Source organism: Parasteatoda tepidariorum, chromosome 5 (genome assembly GCF_043381705.1).
Source record: "Parasteatoda tepidariorum isolate YZ-2023 chromosome 5, CAS_Ptep_4.0, whole genome shotgun sequence".
NCBI classification, from domain to species: Eukaryota; Metazoa; Arthropoda; class Arachnida; order Araneae; family Theridiidae; genus Parasteatoda; species Parasteatoda tepidariorum.
The window spans coordinates 54,539,599-54,558,123 of NC_092208.1; the positions used below are offsets into that span (position 1 = coordinate 54,539,599).

At 26.4% G+C, this 18,525-nt stretch overlaps 1 protein-coding gene and 1 long non-coding RNA gene across 5 annotated transcripts in view; one reads left to right on the forward strand and one right to left on the reverse strand.

Annotated features, from left to right (window-relative positions):
* The window catches only part of LOC107456769 (myosin heavy chain, clone 203), an 84,850-nt gene extending 73,643 nt beyond the window's left edge, over positions 1-11,207 (reverse strand). For 2 of the 4 annotated variants that reach the window (XM_071181455.1, XM_016074727.3), the window contains exon 1: positions 10,609-10,876. In XM_071181455.1, the coding sequence (XP_071037556.1) occupies positions 10,609-10,657 (49 nt within the window). In that variant the 5' untranslated portion in view covers positions 10,658-10,876. Of the gene's footprint in view, positions 1-10,608 lie in introns of all 4 variants that reach the window. The other 2 variants (XM_071181457.1, XM_016074742.3) reach the window with 2 other exon arrangements.
* The window catches only part of LOC139425711 (uncharacterized), a 77,755-nt gene extending 59,230 nt beyond the window's left edge, over positions 1-18,525 (forward strand). The window contains exon 2 of the long non-coding RNA XR_011636864.1: positions 18,339-18,525. This is a non-coding gene — a long non-coding RNA (uncharacterized lncRNA). The remainder of the gene's footprint in view (positions 1-18,338) is intronic.

Consider the following 18,525-nt stretch of genomic DNA (forward strand, 5'->3'; position numbering starts at 1 on the left):
TTTCACATATTTTCAACGTATTCTATAAAAGTAAAATATGTAATCATTTGAACTTTAAACTATGCTATAATTTCGTACTTTCGTAAAAAAAAAGGTTTCATTATTATTTTTTTTCTTTTTTTGAAAAAAAGACGTGCACATAACTCAGAGTGATTTAAAATAAATGGTTAATAACAAGCAGCATAATCTACGCAGCATCAGCATATAATGTATTTTACTTGTATGGATATTGATTTTTAGTCTTTTGTATTAAACTCGACGTTTTATAGAAAATCTGAACTTTCAAATTATACGACAAAAAAGTCACTGCCAGTATTTTTTTAATAATACAATTTTTCTTGTTTTTATTTAAAAGCATTTTTAAAGAAATATTTATTGTTAATGAAAACTGTATCTGCACAGTGTAAAAAGCCACATGTAGTACAATACGCAAGTTTTTTCCTCCATATTTATTGCAAAGGCGAATTTATTTCAACACTGTAAAAATTTCCCAGTATAGTTGCCAATATTTTTGACGTTGGTGTAACTGTTGGTGTAAACTAAATACAGTTTTAAGTACACAACTGTAGTTGTCGTTCAAAAAATTATTCAAAATTGATTAAATAACAATTGTTTGAAAGAATTAGTGTGAATATACTGCTAAAAATGTGCTTGCCTTTTAAACCAAATAAAGCCAGAGACAATGAAGCCATAAATTGATTCAAATGCTCATGAAAATATGTATTGTCAGTAAATGAGCTTACGAAAAATGAATATATAAATAAATAAAAATACATAAGTAAAAAAGTAAATAAAAAATGTGACTGCAAGCACTGTAAAAAATTTTAGAAGATAACCCTTGCAAAAGTATTAAGAAGTCAAGTTAGTAATGGTAATGCATTTTACTGTGTTTTGATTTGGTACACTCAGAAAAAGTAAGGACAAAACTATCAGAATATGGTAAAGTTTACCGTGTTTCTAGCTTTATGAGAACGTCAAAACGCTCTGTAATTTTTACCAAATCACTTTGGAAATAATTTTGGTAAAATTAATAATAAAATAAGATTTTATAATGTGCGATAAAATTTGGTAAGTATAAGAAAGTTTGGAGATTTTATCATGGTACACATAAAGGTAATTTTATCATGGAATTACAACCATTTATTTGTTAAAATTGAATGGTGTTTTTTATCTTTTTCAGAAATGCCATTACCACAGTATCAAAGTATGGTAATTTGACAAGAATGTTTTCCTACGTGATAAAATATGATTTTATTACCATGCTGTTTGGTAGTAAATGAGGTTAAATTTGAGAATGTATTTTAAAAAAAAGTATAAAATATTCATTTATTCAGTTAGATTTATTTTTCAGTTTTGTAAGTAAATGTATGGTAATAAGAACTATAATTTTTTAAAACCAGAATATCCGCCTCATCGTAACCATACAACCGAAAAATACCGAATAAATGTTTTAAATACCGTATATTTTAGTTTTATTATCAGAATTATGATTTTTTTTTACCAGGAATATCATTATAAGAACAGAAATTTAGTCAAAAGTTTTTTGCCCATGTGAAAAAAAAATTCATATCTGTAATACACAGATATAAATATGGCACTAAACACAATACTCTAAAGTAGTTTAATATTAATATGAACCTAATTTTTTCTTGTCATTCGAAAAGGATTTAAACATATCAAACAAAAATTACTGAAACTAAATTAAAATACAATAAAAAAATACAAAACTCCTTCAAAAGATTGAGTCACTTTAAAAAACAAATTAAGTTGGCATAATATTTTAACAAACAATGGACAGCAATTCATAACAGAATTGCTGTCCATACATAATTCATAGCAGAAAATAACAATTAAATAAACATTAAAAATTAGTAGCGCAGTGCAATTTTCAGTAACCGCAATAGAAATTCAGATAAACAACTTGCGGAGCTTTATTTTTAGCAATGATGAGTAATCGGCAAATTTAACCTCTTCCTTTCTTATCCATTAAAACTAATTTAATAAAAAGACTTTGCAGATTAAATTAATAAAATATAATAGCATTAAATTAAATGGTTAAACAGGGGGGAAAATAATTATTGTATTTGCTTCCATACATTTTTGAGTGAACAAAATTCCCAATTATGAAGTATAAAAAAGCTATTAAACGTTTCAGAAATAGTGTCCTTTTTACACTTTTATGGAAGCCCTTTAAAGTTCAAAGCCTTTAGCAACTGTAAATTTAAGCACCTTGTTATTATGCCTCTTATCTTAAAACAAAAAGAACAAAGCACTTTTGATTGCATTCTGACTCATTCTCAAGAATGTGGTTTACCCTTTTTTTAAAATTGACACCACGAGAAGAAATTCTGGAAAAATTGTCGTGCTGCACGGGAATGACATTTCTCGTTTAAAAAGAAAACATAATTCTGGCTCGTAAAACGAAAATATACAGCATTTAAATCCTTAATATTGTAAGTTTTTCGTTTATATGGTAACGGCTTAGTGAAAATTTTGGTTTTTAAAGCAATAGTTTTTATCTCCATATATTTAATAAAATATATAAAACTGAATAGTGAGTTTCACCGACTAAATAGTTTTTATGCAATGCCCTAGCTCTAAGGTATTATAATAAATTTAAGAAATTTTACCAGCATTTACCAAATTTTATCACAAACTATAACCTTATTTTATTGTTAATTTTATCATAATTGCAACCAAGATTTTTTTTATTAATTGATTAAATTTATACGGTTTTGAAAATATTCTTTAAGTTTGCATACTTAAACAGTAAATTTTGTTATAAAAATATGTGAGAATTTTAAAGTGTTTAAATAAATGTGTATTGTTCTAGAAACAAGTCGGATTGACCAAATTGTTTTAAGAAAGATGTTAGAAACTATTATCTTAATCTCACTGATTACAGAAAAGCAAATATCGAAATAATCTTTATCGTCCCTAACCTTGATGGTCAAACAGATTATTAACAACAATTTAAGCAGTTAAAATAACTATAAGAAAAGGTCAATTGAATAAAGTTGTATGAAAAATCATACAATAGAATTTGTTTTAAATAGAAATCGTCAGAAGATATTAAAATGTAGTATGAGTTTGCATCTAAAAAAGTTGAATAAAGAAATTAGAAAAAAACCTAATAAGAAGAAATCGATGAATTCAACAGATAGGATAATATAAGTCTTGTTAAACAATAAATTTAAAATACAATAAATTTAATAACAAAGATTTTTTTAATGATTTTAAACGACTACAAAAGTATTTGGAGAAACAATTTTAATGATTTCTACGGCATTTTAAAGAAAAATATTTCATTATTAAGATATAAAACCCGGTGTTGTTTAATGTCAGACTCATTAAATTCAAACTTTTTTAAAAACATGAATTTTTGGGTGAATTTATTAGCTTTTAATTTGTAAAATAGCAGCTAATCAAAACTTTGAGGTGATTTAAAAAAAATCCTAATTCACAATCAGAAAATGATTCGTTATCACTTTTTACTTATATGCAATATTTCCTCCAGTTTGAGTTAATCGCCAGATATTCAACTGTATAAGTAAATAAACACAGATGGCTGTTTTATCCGATGAATTTAGGACTTCATGGGTATTCATTTTACTTAAAAGAAAAGTAAAAAATATAGTCTAGTAAAAGAGTTCTTAATGCATTATAATAATAATAGTAATAATGCAATTATAATAAAGTCATAACATTTATTACAAATTAAAGTGAAATAGTCGATTTCAGTTCAAATTATATTCAACTCCGAAACTGATTTAAATCAAAGGCCGGTAATTGCAATTAAAGAATTCACAACATAAGAACTACATGTATGAAATGATACAAAACAAATACAAATTTGAGGAAAAATTCATGATTTAAAATAATAATCGTATAATTTCTAGAATTTAAAATTAACTGTTCCGTAAAAATAACTCGAAATAAAGTACTCTTATTACAAAAGACGAAAAGATGTAGTCTTTTGGTAGTTTTCATTTTTAAATTTCATGAATGTTATTTTTGTTTCTAACATTCAAAATTGGTTTTTTATTANTCTCCCCTACTCTTATTACAAAAGACGAAAAGATGTAGTCTTTTGGTAGTTTTCATTTTTAAATTTCATGAATGTTATTTTTTTTCTAACATTCAAAATTGGTTTTTTATTATAAAACTTAAACTTTTTGTTTGAAAACGATATAAAACAATAATAATCTTCTAAATTAAAATGCAGAGTTAATTTATCATAAGAAATTCAAATTTAAATTGTTTCGGTGTAAAATAAATTACAACAGCAAAAGAACTTTTGTTTTAAGTAAATAAGCTAGCATACATAAAAACTACCTAAAATATGAAGAAATATTCAACGTAATTTTCTTTTATAAAACTGGAAAATACGAAGGAATATGTTCCTTATTCTATAATAATTTACGATTCAACTCTATAAAAGTTCTTGTTGCTCTACAATTTTGTTAATTATTGTATTTCTGAAAAGAAACTAACTTTCGTACAATATATTCAATATGCAATTTCAAAACTGTATGATGAAATTGGCTACTTGCTAGTAGGGATGTAAAGAATATTCGGCCACTATTCGGTATTCGGCCTATTCGGCTCTTTTGCCGAACATTCGGCCTAGCCGAATACTGAAGTTATTCGGCCGAATAATGAAGTATATGCTATTATTAATTATTTAGATTTGTGAAAGCCTTATTGTTGGCATCAAGATATTTAAAATATTACAAAAAATACATCAAGTTGTTAAATTTTTTTTAAAATATAGAAAGTTTAAAAAAGCAAATTTGTTAATATTTATTTCATTTTTAATTTAAAATTTGAAAATTACTTTAATTACAATCAAAAGAGAAGTTTTTAAAAAGTAAGTATTCGGCCACCGATTATTCGGTATTCGGCCTAAAATTTGGCCGAATATTCGGTATTCGGCTATTCGGCCCCATCACTATTCGTTACATCGCTACTTGCTAGCAGCGTTAATTTATTATTGTAAAAGTGTTTTCACTGGTTTGCTCCTATTCTTGTAAGGAAACCAACTTATAAGCAAAAGAAGCAACATGGACTTTAAAGCTTAAGAGGCAGGAACTGAGTATAGGATGGCAGTTTGTATTCGTTGCACCTATTACTGTAAAAGTACTTTAACTGTTCAGCGACTGTTCTTGTAAAGAAACCAACTTACTTGCAAAATAGATTAAATGAATCTGCAAGCTAGGGTGAGGAAAGCGGAAGTCATTTTTACTCTGTTATTACTGTAAATGTACTATTACTACTTTATTACATAGGGAGTTTTTCCTTCTTTATAACAATAAGAATACTTTTGCTGTTTTACTCCGTTCCTTGAAAGGGACAAAACAAAACAAGACATAAAACTTTTGAACAAATTCGAAGGAAAGATAAACTTTTAGGTACACCAATTTTAAGAGTAAGAAAGGTTGCTGATCTAATCTACGAATGGAATAGGCAAAAAGGTAAAGAGTAACGGTGGGTAATTTTGAGAAATTTTTTTCTTAAATTTTTGTATTCATTAAGAGTAAAGCGTTAGGAATTTATTCGAAAGGTAGAAGTGTTTTAATAAAATTAAATACCTTTCAACATTTTAATATTAAATATATTGCAAAAAAACACTAATGATTTACTGTAATTCAAAAATAAAGTAATGTTATAAAACCAATATGATTTAAATCAGGCTTTAAGACACAAATTAAATCAAACATTTAATTTTGAAAAAAACTTTTCTTCTATCTTTTTCAAAATCGAATTTCCTTTTATAATTAATAAACAAATGAAAAAAGAAAGAAATTTTCATATATTTTGTTTTCTTTACTATACTTTAAATAAGCATAAATATGTAATTTTCAAAAACGATGAATTGCCTACGTATTGAGTAATAATGTCTCTAAAAAAATTTCAAATGCAATAGACAATCATCAAAAACTGTGTTTTTTACAATCATCAAAATTTTTTTAAAAAACAATACTCAAAGTTAATTTTAAATATTTTTAACATATGTTTATTTAATGCTACAATTTTCAACTACAAAATCTTTATATTTAAAGGTCCATTATGTTATCTGTTATGTTTATCTTAAATGTAATAATAAATATTAATTTCATAAATTGTATAAATCTAATACTAACGCAAAAAAAACTGAGAAATTACATTTTTATATATACTGACAACTAAGGGCAAGGAGATAATTTTTGCATGCCCCATTAAAATGACATTCAGACATTAAATCTTTATTTGAACGTTACGTGGAATGGTAAAAAAAAACTATTTTCATCGAAAAAATCGAGCCACCCTGAATAACTTTTGATCTAATGATTGGATCTTCGCGTACTAGGACTCCATCTTATGGCCTCAAATATGCTAATTAACTCGTGCAGACGATATTTTAAGTTACAAAATCAAACACAAAAACTTCTCTGAATAAATATATTTTTTTCGGCATATTTCGGATCTCCAAAGTAGCCGCAGTCTGGGAAATATGGTCCCCATAGCTAGGTCGGGAGAGCGATCCTAAGTTTGGACCCCTTAATGTTAATTTTACTTTTTGCGTATTTTGCCAAATCTCGTGAAATTTTTAAGGTTATTAAAAACTTCTTGTTCAAAATCATGAAATTCGCTTATCCAAAGATAATTCCATGCGTAAATTAAATTTTAGTAAATATTAATTATTTTTTATCTTTTATTTAATAATAGTCCGAAAAATTCTGAACTGAAAGGTATAAAAGTTTTTACGTAATTTTAAAATAGATAATTTTAAAAGGCAAAATTAAAAATTTGAGAGAAATCCTTTGAATAATTCGTGAGAAATCTAATTTTAAATATTCGACTTTTTAAAAATTTAATTTCTCAGGAACTGTTCGTCCGATTTCATTAAAATTTTGCATATTGCCATGCAAAATTGCCTACTTAAAAATGATTTTAAAAAATTTATGCAGCTCAATTCAAAAAATTTTCGAATATTATTAAATAAAATGATAAAAATAATAAATATTTACTAAAATTTATTTTCTGCATCTTTGAATAAACGAATTTTAAAATTGAGAGCAAAAATTTTTAAATTTGATTAAAAATTGTTTGAGATATAGCAAATACGCAAAAAGTAAAATTAACATTATTAAAATTGACTTTGAATCTCTCTCCTGACTAATCGATCAGGATCATATTTCCCAGATTGCGACTACCCCCATGATTTGGGGGTCAGAAATCCGAAATAGTTGGGAAAAAAAGGTTTGTTTATTTCGAGAAAGAACGTTTTTTTCCTTTTATTTTATCTTTCATAACTTAAAATATCGTCTGCACTTATTAATTAGCATATTTGAGGTCACTCTCTCGAACCACTAATCCTAGAACCGGATTCGATCATTACATCAAAATTTATTCAGGGTAGTCCATTTTTTTACTCACTATACAGATTTAGAATCGTTGTTTTAATTATTTTTTTATCATATTACCATGATACAAAAGGAATATTTTTGTATTATTTATCGAAAATATTATTATTAGTTGAAAATAATTTCATTGAAATACTTTATGTTTTAGTTATTTTTAGTTTTTAGGCTTAAAATATTATTTAAGCCCTCTGTTTTAACTAAACAAAAAACCCACCTTGTTTAAAATAAAAGAAGCGGTTGAAAAAAGGAATTTTTTTTTCAACTCTAAAAATAAGTCTGAAATAAAAAAAAAAGAGCAGTGGCTCTAACAACTTGCGGACTTTCTCTGAAGATATTATATCACATTTTTGCAGGAAAAAAAGAGCAATGGCAGGAATTCTATTCGAGGAGAGTTATGCATTCTAATTTTAAATTACAGTTATATGTTTTAATGAATCTCAACTGTAAAAGAATAACATGTAGCGCATTCAGAAACGTAATCTTTAAATTCGTTTAAATTTTTGCAATCGCATATAAGTCATCCGGAAAGTTACAAGATACATTGCTACCAATTCTTCAGACAATCAGTGGCAATAAGTCCGATATTGTGTTTCAGCCACACCAAATTAACAAGACATTCCTTCCCATTTAGCGCCAAATAGAACACACGAATTTACCGCTCATTGAAGAATAAAAGAAATCTACCGAACATAGTAAAACCAGTTATAAGAGGAGAGGCCAAGGACAATCTAACGTTATATCTTCACAACAGACGGAATATTCCAAGCCAGTTTCTTTTTATTACTTTTTTTCTTCGTCAAAAGTCGCGATTTTTTTTTCTCTTCAATTGTCTATTTCTTCTAAACGTTACGTAGGCTGTGAGAAAATCCTCTAAAGACGACCGGAAATGTTCCGTGAAATTCTTTTAAGTTATAATAATATTAAGTGGAAATTGTGATTTGTATTTTAAAATCTAAGAACCTTTAATCATCAATGACTTTTCAAAAAGGTCTGCCAATTCTTGATTTTTGCAAATTTGTACAATTATCCATTACAGTAGCTACACGCAGAGAAAAAATAATCCAGATAAAAGTATCGTACTGTAAGGTTTAAAAAACATAATCCTGGTACTATTTCAAACATAATCCTGGTAATTTTTCCGTTCATATGATAACGGTTTACAGAAAATTCTGATTTTCAAAATCATGTCTCTTATTACCACACATTTAGTAAAAAATGCAAAACGGAAAAGTAAATTTAATGAATATATGATTTTTGTGCCATGCTCTACTATGATAAAATGACCAAATTTAGAAGGAAAAAAAATTACTTGCTTTTGATCTAAATTTTGTTGTTAATTTTATAAAAACCATTACCAAAGTGTTCCGGTAAAAATTACCAAGTTTCTTACTGTTCCAATTGAGCCAGAAATCTGGGGAAATTTTGCCATATTTTGGTAGTTATTACCATATTTTTTCCTCCCAGTACTAATGAAGAAGTATTATCAATTTTAAAGTAACATAATATTTAGAAATGAATTTATCTGAGATTAATTTTCTAAAACATGTAATATTTGTGAATTAAATAGTAAAACAATTTCAGATGTCTAAAAGTTATAATTATTAGATATAACATTGAATTTTGATCAAATAAATAAGAAATATAGCATAATATAAACCAGTCGCGTAATATAAGAAACACTTTTAAAAAATAATTATTTTTTAATAATATAAAAAAAATTTAAAAAAACTAATGCCTTAGAATTGAAAAATCTTTGACGTCACTCACGTTATGAAATTGTATTACGTTCTAAAATTTGTTCAAAACATAAATACTTAGCTTTACCGACAAAGAAAAAAGAGCAAAAGAATATTCTTCGCCATTTTTTGAACAAAATTTGTCGAAGCAAATAATTATATATGACTGATAGTACAATTAATAACACGTAATATTATACTTTTCCTTTTTTTTTTTTTTTTAACCATTTCTAAAAAAATTTCATTTAAAATAGAACAATGAAAACAAGTTATATAATCCAATCATTTTTTAAAAAGGTAAAACATATTAAATTCGGAAATCGTTTGAAATTGAAAACCTAAAACTTATCTTCATGAAAGGATAGGTGTAAAAAGAATTTTTGAAGATTAAATTTGCTAATGCAATAATTTCCCAATATTATTTCCATAAATTAATTAATATTTGCGAAAGAAAAAAAGGAAGTACAAAAAGCGAGGAACAACTACGTATTTTACACTGAATACGTTGAACCCTAAAAAAAAAAAAAAAAAAAAAAAAAAAGTTTNAAAAAAAAAAAAAAAAAAAAAAAAACAATTTCATTTTAATCTCGTTCTGCAACACAATTGAAGATTTTTTTCTTTTTGGTTCTTTAATAAAGTGCTTCAGTAAATTTTAAATTTAAACATTTCAAATTAAATTTAAAGCATTTATGGCAGAATTTTTTTAAAATGTACATTGCCATTTTGTGTATTGCTTTATTAACAGTCAATTAAAGAAATTAATTTAAAAATTATAAACGAAAACAACGTATGTTTTTATTTATAATTTTTAAATTAAAGAGATACAAACTTTAGAATCTAACTTAATGAGAATTAAAGCAATTTGTTTGATCATGAAAAAAAAAATTATTTATTTATTTATTTAAAAGATATTTCACTCCTATACTCAATTTTTTTTTTACTAATGTTAAATGAGACTATAAAATTATGCATTCTTAAGGTATATAAATATACAATGAATTATCTTTTAACAGAATTTAATAAGAATAAATAATTAAACATCAAAATTATGTGAAATCGAAAATTTTGAAACTATATTTTAAATAAAGTGATAGCTTAAAAATATACCTAGGATATTTTTTATAAATGAAAAAACGATTTTTTTTTTCAACTTACACATAACAGCTGTTCCATTCTTAATGAAAGAAATGAAGACAGGTTAAATAAATCCTTAAAATTATCGAGCCGAAAAATCTCTGAAGCTGACAAGTCAAACAAACACACTTATTCATTACTTCTTATTTACTCTTTCCCCCAAAACTCTTTCAAAAACCATAAAGACATCAGCCCGCCCCCGTCCCGTATGACCGTGAAAAAAAAAATGAGAATAAGTCGCATTTCAGCTTTTTCTCTTTCGCCAAAGAAACTGTTTAAAGCAAACGATTTTTTTTCAGCAGAAATTTAGAACAAAATAAAAAAGAACTTACCGATAGCTGGTAATTTTTTCCTTTGTAGTTTCGTTAAAATACCTCCCATGATATTTTTTTTAATTAATTTATTTTTTTCGTCTCACTATTCCACTTTTTTGCACGAGTTCGGAAGAAGACACTTCAATCACAATATCGCATAGCTGTTCGAACACCACACGCGCAGGATAAGTATCTAGTTAGGCGAAAAGAGCTTGGAAACGCGACTGGTGCGACGCCACATTTACGAATTTCACTGCTTTCGCATCACGTGGTCAGGGATCCACTCTCTACGGGTCCCGCCGACGCGGATAGGTTCTATTTAGGTCGCTGACTGAAGGCTGTAAATATTCAGTGTTTGTCGGTTTGTTCAGCTTTCAGGAAAAAAACAGGAATATTGAACTTGGGATGGAGATGGGAATTATGTCCGACAGGCCGGCTATTTCCTTAACCAATGTATCACGTATATATAACAAACAGTTTTGTAGACGAATGAAAGGGAGCTATAAAACAAGCGTAGCAAAATCATTGATGCGGATCATCATGGCATTATTTTAGCTCACTTTCTCTTCAATTTAGTCTTGTTTACTCATTTGTCTTTGATTTATATCATATTAAATAACTTCATTTTATGAGACATCGCACAAAATAAATAAATTAATTAATGATTGCTATCCTTTTATGAAACATTTTTCTGAAGGTCAGTTGCACCATTCCGAATATCACTGTTCATGTAAATCCAGCCATATTTATGTTTCTGAAGTAAAATGATATCTCCATTAGAATAATTTTGATCGTAATTAATGGTTTACTCCGTAGTGCAGAAAATTAGATTATCAATCAAATTATATATAGAGATTACTCCTTTTACAAGCGGTTTTATTTATTTTAAGCAATTAGAGATGACTCTTACTTGAGTGTGGTTTTATTTATTTTAAATCTAATGCCATCTTTAAATTTTAATTTAAAGATGACTTCTCTGCAGGTAGATTTTTTTATCGTAACTAGCTTCCAGTACTTCCTGTAGATAACTATTCGATTTAAATAGATTTTTCTTAAACTATGCAGTTCAGAAATATACTTTATTAATTAAACAATAAAATTAGTAAATAAATTTTACAAATTAATAAAATCGTAAATTTTTTTTTCGAAACTTTATTTTAAAATATAGTTTGTTTAATAAAATTAAATCAACAATTTTATTGGATAAATGCTTTTTAAATCAGCATTATGATTACAATATTTCTTATATCAATTCATTTATTTAAAATTGATTTATTTAAAAAGATTTGTGCTGTGAAACTCCATACTCAATAAAAGTTGCATTTGTCTATTTTAAACAAATATTTAAAAAAAATCTGTGAGAGCAGCGTCTTCCTCACATAATGAAATAGGCTATTTTCAACTAAATTTACTTATCCAGATGCATTTTTTGCGCATTTTCGTTGAGAAAAAAACTACTACTTCGATTTACTGAATAACTCTCAAACTTAATAATTTGAAGGGCCTTTTCCAAAAATTGCATTTTTGCAGCAACATATTGTTTTTAGATAGGTTCTTTAAAAGCTTTTCGATTACGATTCAAAATGCACAAAACATTTTATTGTCTAAAATACTTTTTTCTCCCCTTGGAATAATTTGAAAATGTGGTTTATTATATTGCCTCTATATTTGTTTATCTACTGTTTTTTACTTTTATCTTTTTTTCTAAAATCTACTCTTTTATTATAATTTACACAATAATAAGTATTTAATACGATGTTAATTTCAAAACATGCCATTGTGTTCGCGATCGAGTAATGATACACTATGCTAATAGATAGATAGAGAATCCCTGTAAAATGAAGAAAGTCAATTGAAACGTTAGAGTATAATTTACCATTGAAAAGTAATAAACAATGAGGAATGGGAAAATACAGTTCCTGATGTAATATTTATGGTAAAGCAATGAAGATATAGTTGAATAAAATTGCAAAATGTGTAAAACTGATTTTTTCATAACATTATCTTAAATTCAAGCAAAAAAATAGGTCTCCTAATTGATTTATTAAAATAAAATTCAAAACATTTTAAAATGAAAAATGCTACAAATGTTATCCTTGTTTAGGTAAAACCTTACAAATCCGGCTTATAATAGTTTCATAGATGCATTGCTAACTTTATTTCATGATATTCTTATAGTTAATTAAAACTTTCTTTTTATCTTATATCGCTGTTTTTAATCATTTTTAAACCAATGTTAGTCGGAAGGATTATGGACTTTTTTGAACGTCATGATATGAGTTTTTATTTAATGTTTTTCGTTACTGTAACAACCGTACATTTTAAAATGCTACCTTGATATAAAAAGTTCTTAATATAGAATCATTTATTTAATGAGGTTAAGTTTAATACATTCGTAAAAGTCGTTCATTTTTTATTTACCTTAAAAGTAAATATCATAAATTGACTCCTATTATAATGAATAAGAGAATGAAATTAGGGATGAAAGAATGAATCAATGGAACAACAATCTTAAACTAATTTATAATTTTCCAATTTAATTTATTTAAAATGACTAAATTTAATAACATTCATGAAAATTGATCCAAAAACTTTTCTGGAAATAATTCAACTGGACCTATTCTTTTTTTTATGAACGGCTATATAATTAGTGTAAATAGTTTCTAAAAATTTGAAATTTTAGATTGCATTGATGTAGACCAGTGTTTCCCAAACTTATGACCTTTGTGTACTCTTTCTAAATTTTTCGTAACGCTGTGTACCACTAATAAAACATGCATGTATTTTATAAAAAATATGTTTATTTTTCTTTTTGGTGCTAAGTTTTATTAATATGTACGAATTTTTTTTATTTATTTATTGTTGGTACATCTGCTGTACAGTTTGTTTTTAATCAACATAAAAGTTTTTTTTTAAAAAAAAATACCGTTTAAATATAGTGGTATTCCCATCCCACCCCCACCCCAACGCAGCAAAGTTACAGACATTTTAACTCTGATTATTCTGATTTTTTAGTTCATGTTTCCTTACACTCAAACACAGATATCATTAAATAGTTAAGTTGACCATGTACTTTCTGGTCGTTATGGGTGTTCCTGTCCTAGAAATCTAGATCTGCTAGATCATTAGAAAGCACTTCACCAATGGTTAAATGTCCCACTTCTTTTGTAAAACGATCGATGCTGGATATTATTTACAGTTTTAAAGGAGGTAGTACCTTTTTTTTTAAAAGTTCTTCAGAGAAACAGCTTGTACGAGTGAATTGTGAATGAATCTTGAATTTGTCCATTAGGAGAGTTATTGCAAAATATAGATAACGTAGGTGTTATAATCAAGAGAACAACTCCTCCTCATAGAACTTGAATAATTTCAACTTTTATCTAATTTTCTGACTTGCTTATATTTAAACTATAAATATAAAAGAACGAAAAAAAAATTTTTTATCAAATTAAAACTATTCTTTTAAGGCTTCTTTGTTATATGAAAATTGACTTTTAGAAAATATTTGCGCTATTTTTATATTTGTTGAAAGTTTATAACAGTTATTCCTGACTTTTAGGTCAACCTTTTGAACACCGATGTCCCTTTTAAATATATTTTTTTCTGACTCTCTAATTACAAGCAAAAAAATATTTTTGAACTTTTTAATTATAAAAAAAAACAGTCTAATAGCTACTGAAAAACTCCGTTGGATTATCAGAATAATATTTGTACTGAAATATAAAATCGAAAGAAAGTAGTTTTAATTTATTTTCTTTTTTTAATGCTTATTCAAAAATTTATCGATAAATGGTTTTATAAATTTGATAGATTTCAATGATGAATAACTGTTTCTCTTAGATTGAAATAACTGCAAAAAAGTGAAAATTTGAAAGCATCATTGTTCGGAAGATTTTAACTCCTTCGCAGAAAAAGAGACTAGTGTTTTATGCTGTATTTCATAACCATAAATTATTAAAATGCTAAACGTAGTATTTTTTACTTATTTTGAATTAAATTAATGCAAAATAATTGAAAAAGCATAAAAAATATGTGTAATAAAAATTATGCGCCTGAGGCTTAAGGTTTGTACTTCGCGTCGAAGAAAATATATTAAGAAAGAAAAAAAAACAGGCCCCTCTGAATAACTTTTGATTCAACGATCGGATCTTCACTTCAAGAAATCAGTCTTAATGGTTCGAGGGGACGACCTCGAACATTCTAATTAATTGGTGCAGACGATATTTCTATTTACGAAATCAGACCCCAAAACGCACAATTCTTTCAATACAACATACCTTTTTTTGGACGGATTCGAATTTCTGACACCCAAAATATAAAGGGTAGCCGCAAACTGGGAAATATGGTCCCAATAGTTTGATCAGGAGAACGGTACAAAGTTAATGTTAATTTTAATTTTAAACTTGCACGCAATTATAAAATTCATTTATCCAAAGATAATTCCACGCAAAAAATAAATTTTAGTAAATATTTATTATTCTTTGTTATTTTATTTAATAATAGTAAAAAAAAAAATTGAATTGTAAGATATACAATTTTTTACATCATTTAAAAGTATCTAATTTTCTTTGGCAAAATACAAAATTTAAGAGAAATTGTTTGAATAGTTCTTGAGAAATCGAGTTTTTAAATAATCGTATATTTAAAATTCGATTTCTCGGGAACTATTCAACCGATTTGGTTCAAATTTTGTAAATTGCGATGTGAAATTTGATTCTTTAAAATGTTGTAAAAGTTGCATACCTTACAATTTAAAAAATGTTTTGACTATTCTAAGCTGTTTTGATTTCGAACATTATGAGACTCAATGAGAACTTGGGGTTTTCAAATTCAACTATATTTGTTTTGTAGCTGCTTTGGCTCAATTTTTGTTCAATTTTGAGAAAACCAAATTAAAATGTTGGCAAAAAGCTTCAAAAAACACTTTTTAATATTATTTAAGAAATTTTAATGGACAATGTTGTATTTATGCATTTTTAATTTAATCACAACTACAAATTTTCAATCTAATTTTTTTATAAAATTTATCAAAGAATAATTTTTGTAAATTAAAATTATACAAATCTTGCGTCTATGAAAGCATTGTTCTGTATTATATTTCAAGTAAACAAGGAAGTCAGGCGTATTTTTTGCATCATTCATTGAAATAAAAATCAAATTTATTTACTACACCATTTTATTGCATTTTATGAAACACTTCTAATAAAATTTTTAAAAATATTTTTAAACTATTTTTAAACTATTTTATTATCATTAATCACGCATTATTGAATTGTTCTGAAGAAAAAGAAAATTGAGAAGTATGGGAATCAAAAAAAAAAAAAATCAAAAAAAAAAGCGAGAAAAAGACATGTCTTTTCCATTTATTATTTATTATGATAAATTGAGAAGAATGATAGATTTTTGAAGCATTAAAGAAAGCAGATACTCAAATAAAAATAATTTTATTGTAGCTGAATATCTATTGTCTTGCGATTTTTATTATTATACAAAGAACTCATATAATTACACTGATGTTTAAGTGTTTGGCGTATTGCATATTGTTTATTAACAGTATTAACCTGATCTTATGAGATAAAAATATTTTTCTCAAATATTATGTAAAGATAGGCTAAATAAATCTTTAAATATGAAAAAGAAGTCAAAATTTTGATTTATTCTATCACCGCTCTTTGAAATAAAAGTATGGAATAGATTACTAGAATATGATAAAATTTATCGTATCTCTGGCTCTATGGGAACGCTAAAAAGCTCGGCAATTTTTACTGAAGATTTTTTTATAACGATTTTGGTAAAATTAACAATAAAATATGATTTTATAATGCGTGATAAAATTTGGTAAATGTAACAAAATTCTGTAATTTTTTCATTATTCCTTAGAGCATGGCATAAAATTACTTATTCGGTAAAATTTGCTTTCCAGTTTTTTTTTTTTTTTTTTACATATTTTACTAAATCAAAGAACAAAAGAATTTTTGAGTCAACCATAAAAAAATGCTCACTTGTAATGGCATTTTTAGTAAGCTTACGTTAATATAAACTTAATATAAATAGTAAGCTTACTTTGCATGGTTAAGTAAATCTCCCTATTTGACTGACTGATTTTGGGCACGATATGATACACAACTTTAGTGAATGTTTTTTTTCTTCCAATGCTGAACTGGGGAATAACCTTTCATCAATCGAAGCAACTGAAGGGCAAAAATTTGCTAGCCACTCTTTTAGGGGCACTATATTAGGTGGGCCAACGCTGCTCCCACTGTAAGGACTGATGGCGCAGAGAAAAAAAAGAACATCCATGCATTAACCGGGATTCGAACCCAGAACTTTTCTGATACAAGGCTAGTTTCCTGCCCTCCTATACAGGCCGGTCGGCACCTTAGTGAATGCTATAGTCAATGTATGCAAGAAGCAGTAAGCGAATAATCGACCATGGCAATTTTTTGATTCTCGACCTCTTGTATCCGAAGTTTTTCTATATTACCACAATATTACATTATTATTTAAAAAATGATCCGGTTTAAAACCGTCCGAACAATCTTGTAAAAATTATACTGAACAAAGTTGCCTATATTTTTAAAAGCTAAACTAATTAAAGCATCTGATTAAGAAAAAATAAATATGTTTTCTCACTAACTGATGAGAATGCCCGATGATTAGAATAAAAGCATATTTTTTAAATAATTAAGCTATATGTTCAATTTCTCTTATAACTATTTGTCTTTCTTGGGTAAGTACCGCACAACTTATTTTTTTACTGCTATCGAATGCGATGAAAGAAAATTTTTGAGGATGAGTTCTTCTAGCTTCAAACTTTCGGCTCACTCTTCTACAAATCGTAGTGTTTTAATGGGTACATAAAATTAAATAATAATTATAAGTAATAAATCTTATCCAATTTTAAAAATTTAAACAATTTATTTTTTGAACAAAACAAAATTTTAATTTAATTATAATACAAAAAATAAAATACTCTAGTTTAGGTAAACATACTCTTAAGACGCATCCCATATTAAGTATATTTATAAATTTAAAAAAAACCTAGGTGAAACACATGTTAAGTATCATTTTAAACGCATTCGATTTTTCTAGTTTAAGAGTATTTTAAAGTCGGCTGTAAGCACAGAGATAATTAATTTATTTTGAGGCTGTGTAAATAAAGCATTTTACAATAAAAGAAAATGTTTTACGAACAGCTTGTTATTTCATTTTATTTTAAAACTAATTTTCTCAAACTTACTAAAATTTCGCTCAACATCAATGGCGTATCTATAATGTTGCTTGCTCCACATGAGTCTGTAAGATTATACCGAAATGGGGAAAAAAAGGATATTAAGAAAGAAAAACTTTAGTTTTTTTTTCGAGTTGAAACTAATCAACTTATTTCAACAAAAGAATATATTTCGGTACCATGCATGCATATTACGTTAGTTATAAAAATCTAATATCCTCATTGTTGTATTTTAAAAATGAAACATTAATTTATTTTTTAGAAGAAATTGCTTTCTTTTACCATTTTGTAACTACTGGGATTGTATAAAAAAAGAAAAAAATTCTAAAAATAAAATTATTTCACGTAATTTTGACACAATTGTATCACTTTTTTTAAAAAAAAATATATGGACATATTTCCTTTATAAATATGAATAAATAATCTTGTCCTTTATATTTCCTTTATAAATATGAATGCATAAAAATGAATAAAGAAAACTGAATTTACAATAATTTTAATTAATCTTTTATTTAAGGTTGGCAGAACTGATGATCCAGAATAGCAGGTGCTACCAGGTACCGTCGTAGACAGAGGGTTAAACAAGAAAACATATACAATATTTCCACATTAAGTTCATAGCTTGCACTGATTGAAAAAAAAAATAATTGTATATCGCCCTAATGAATCCTCCATATTTATAATTAAACAACATTTTATTCTTT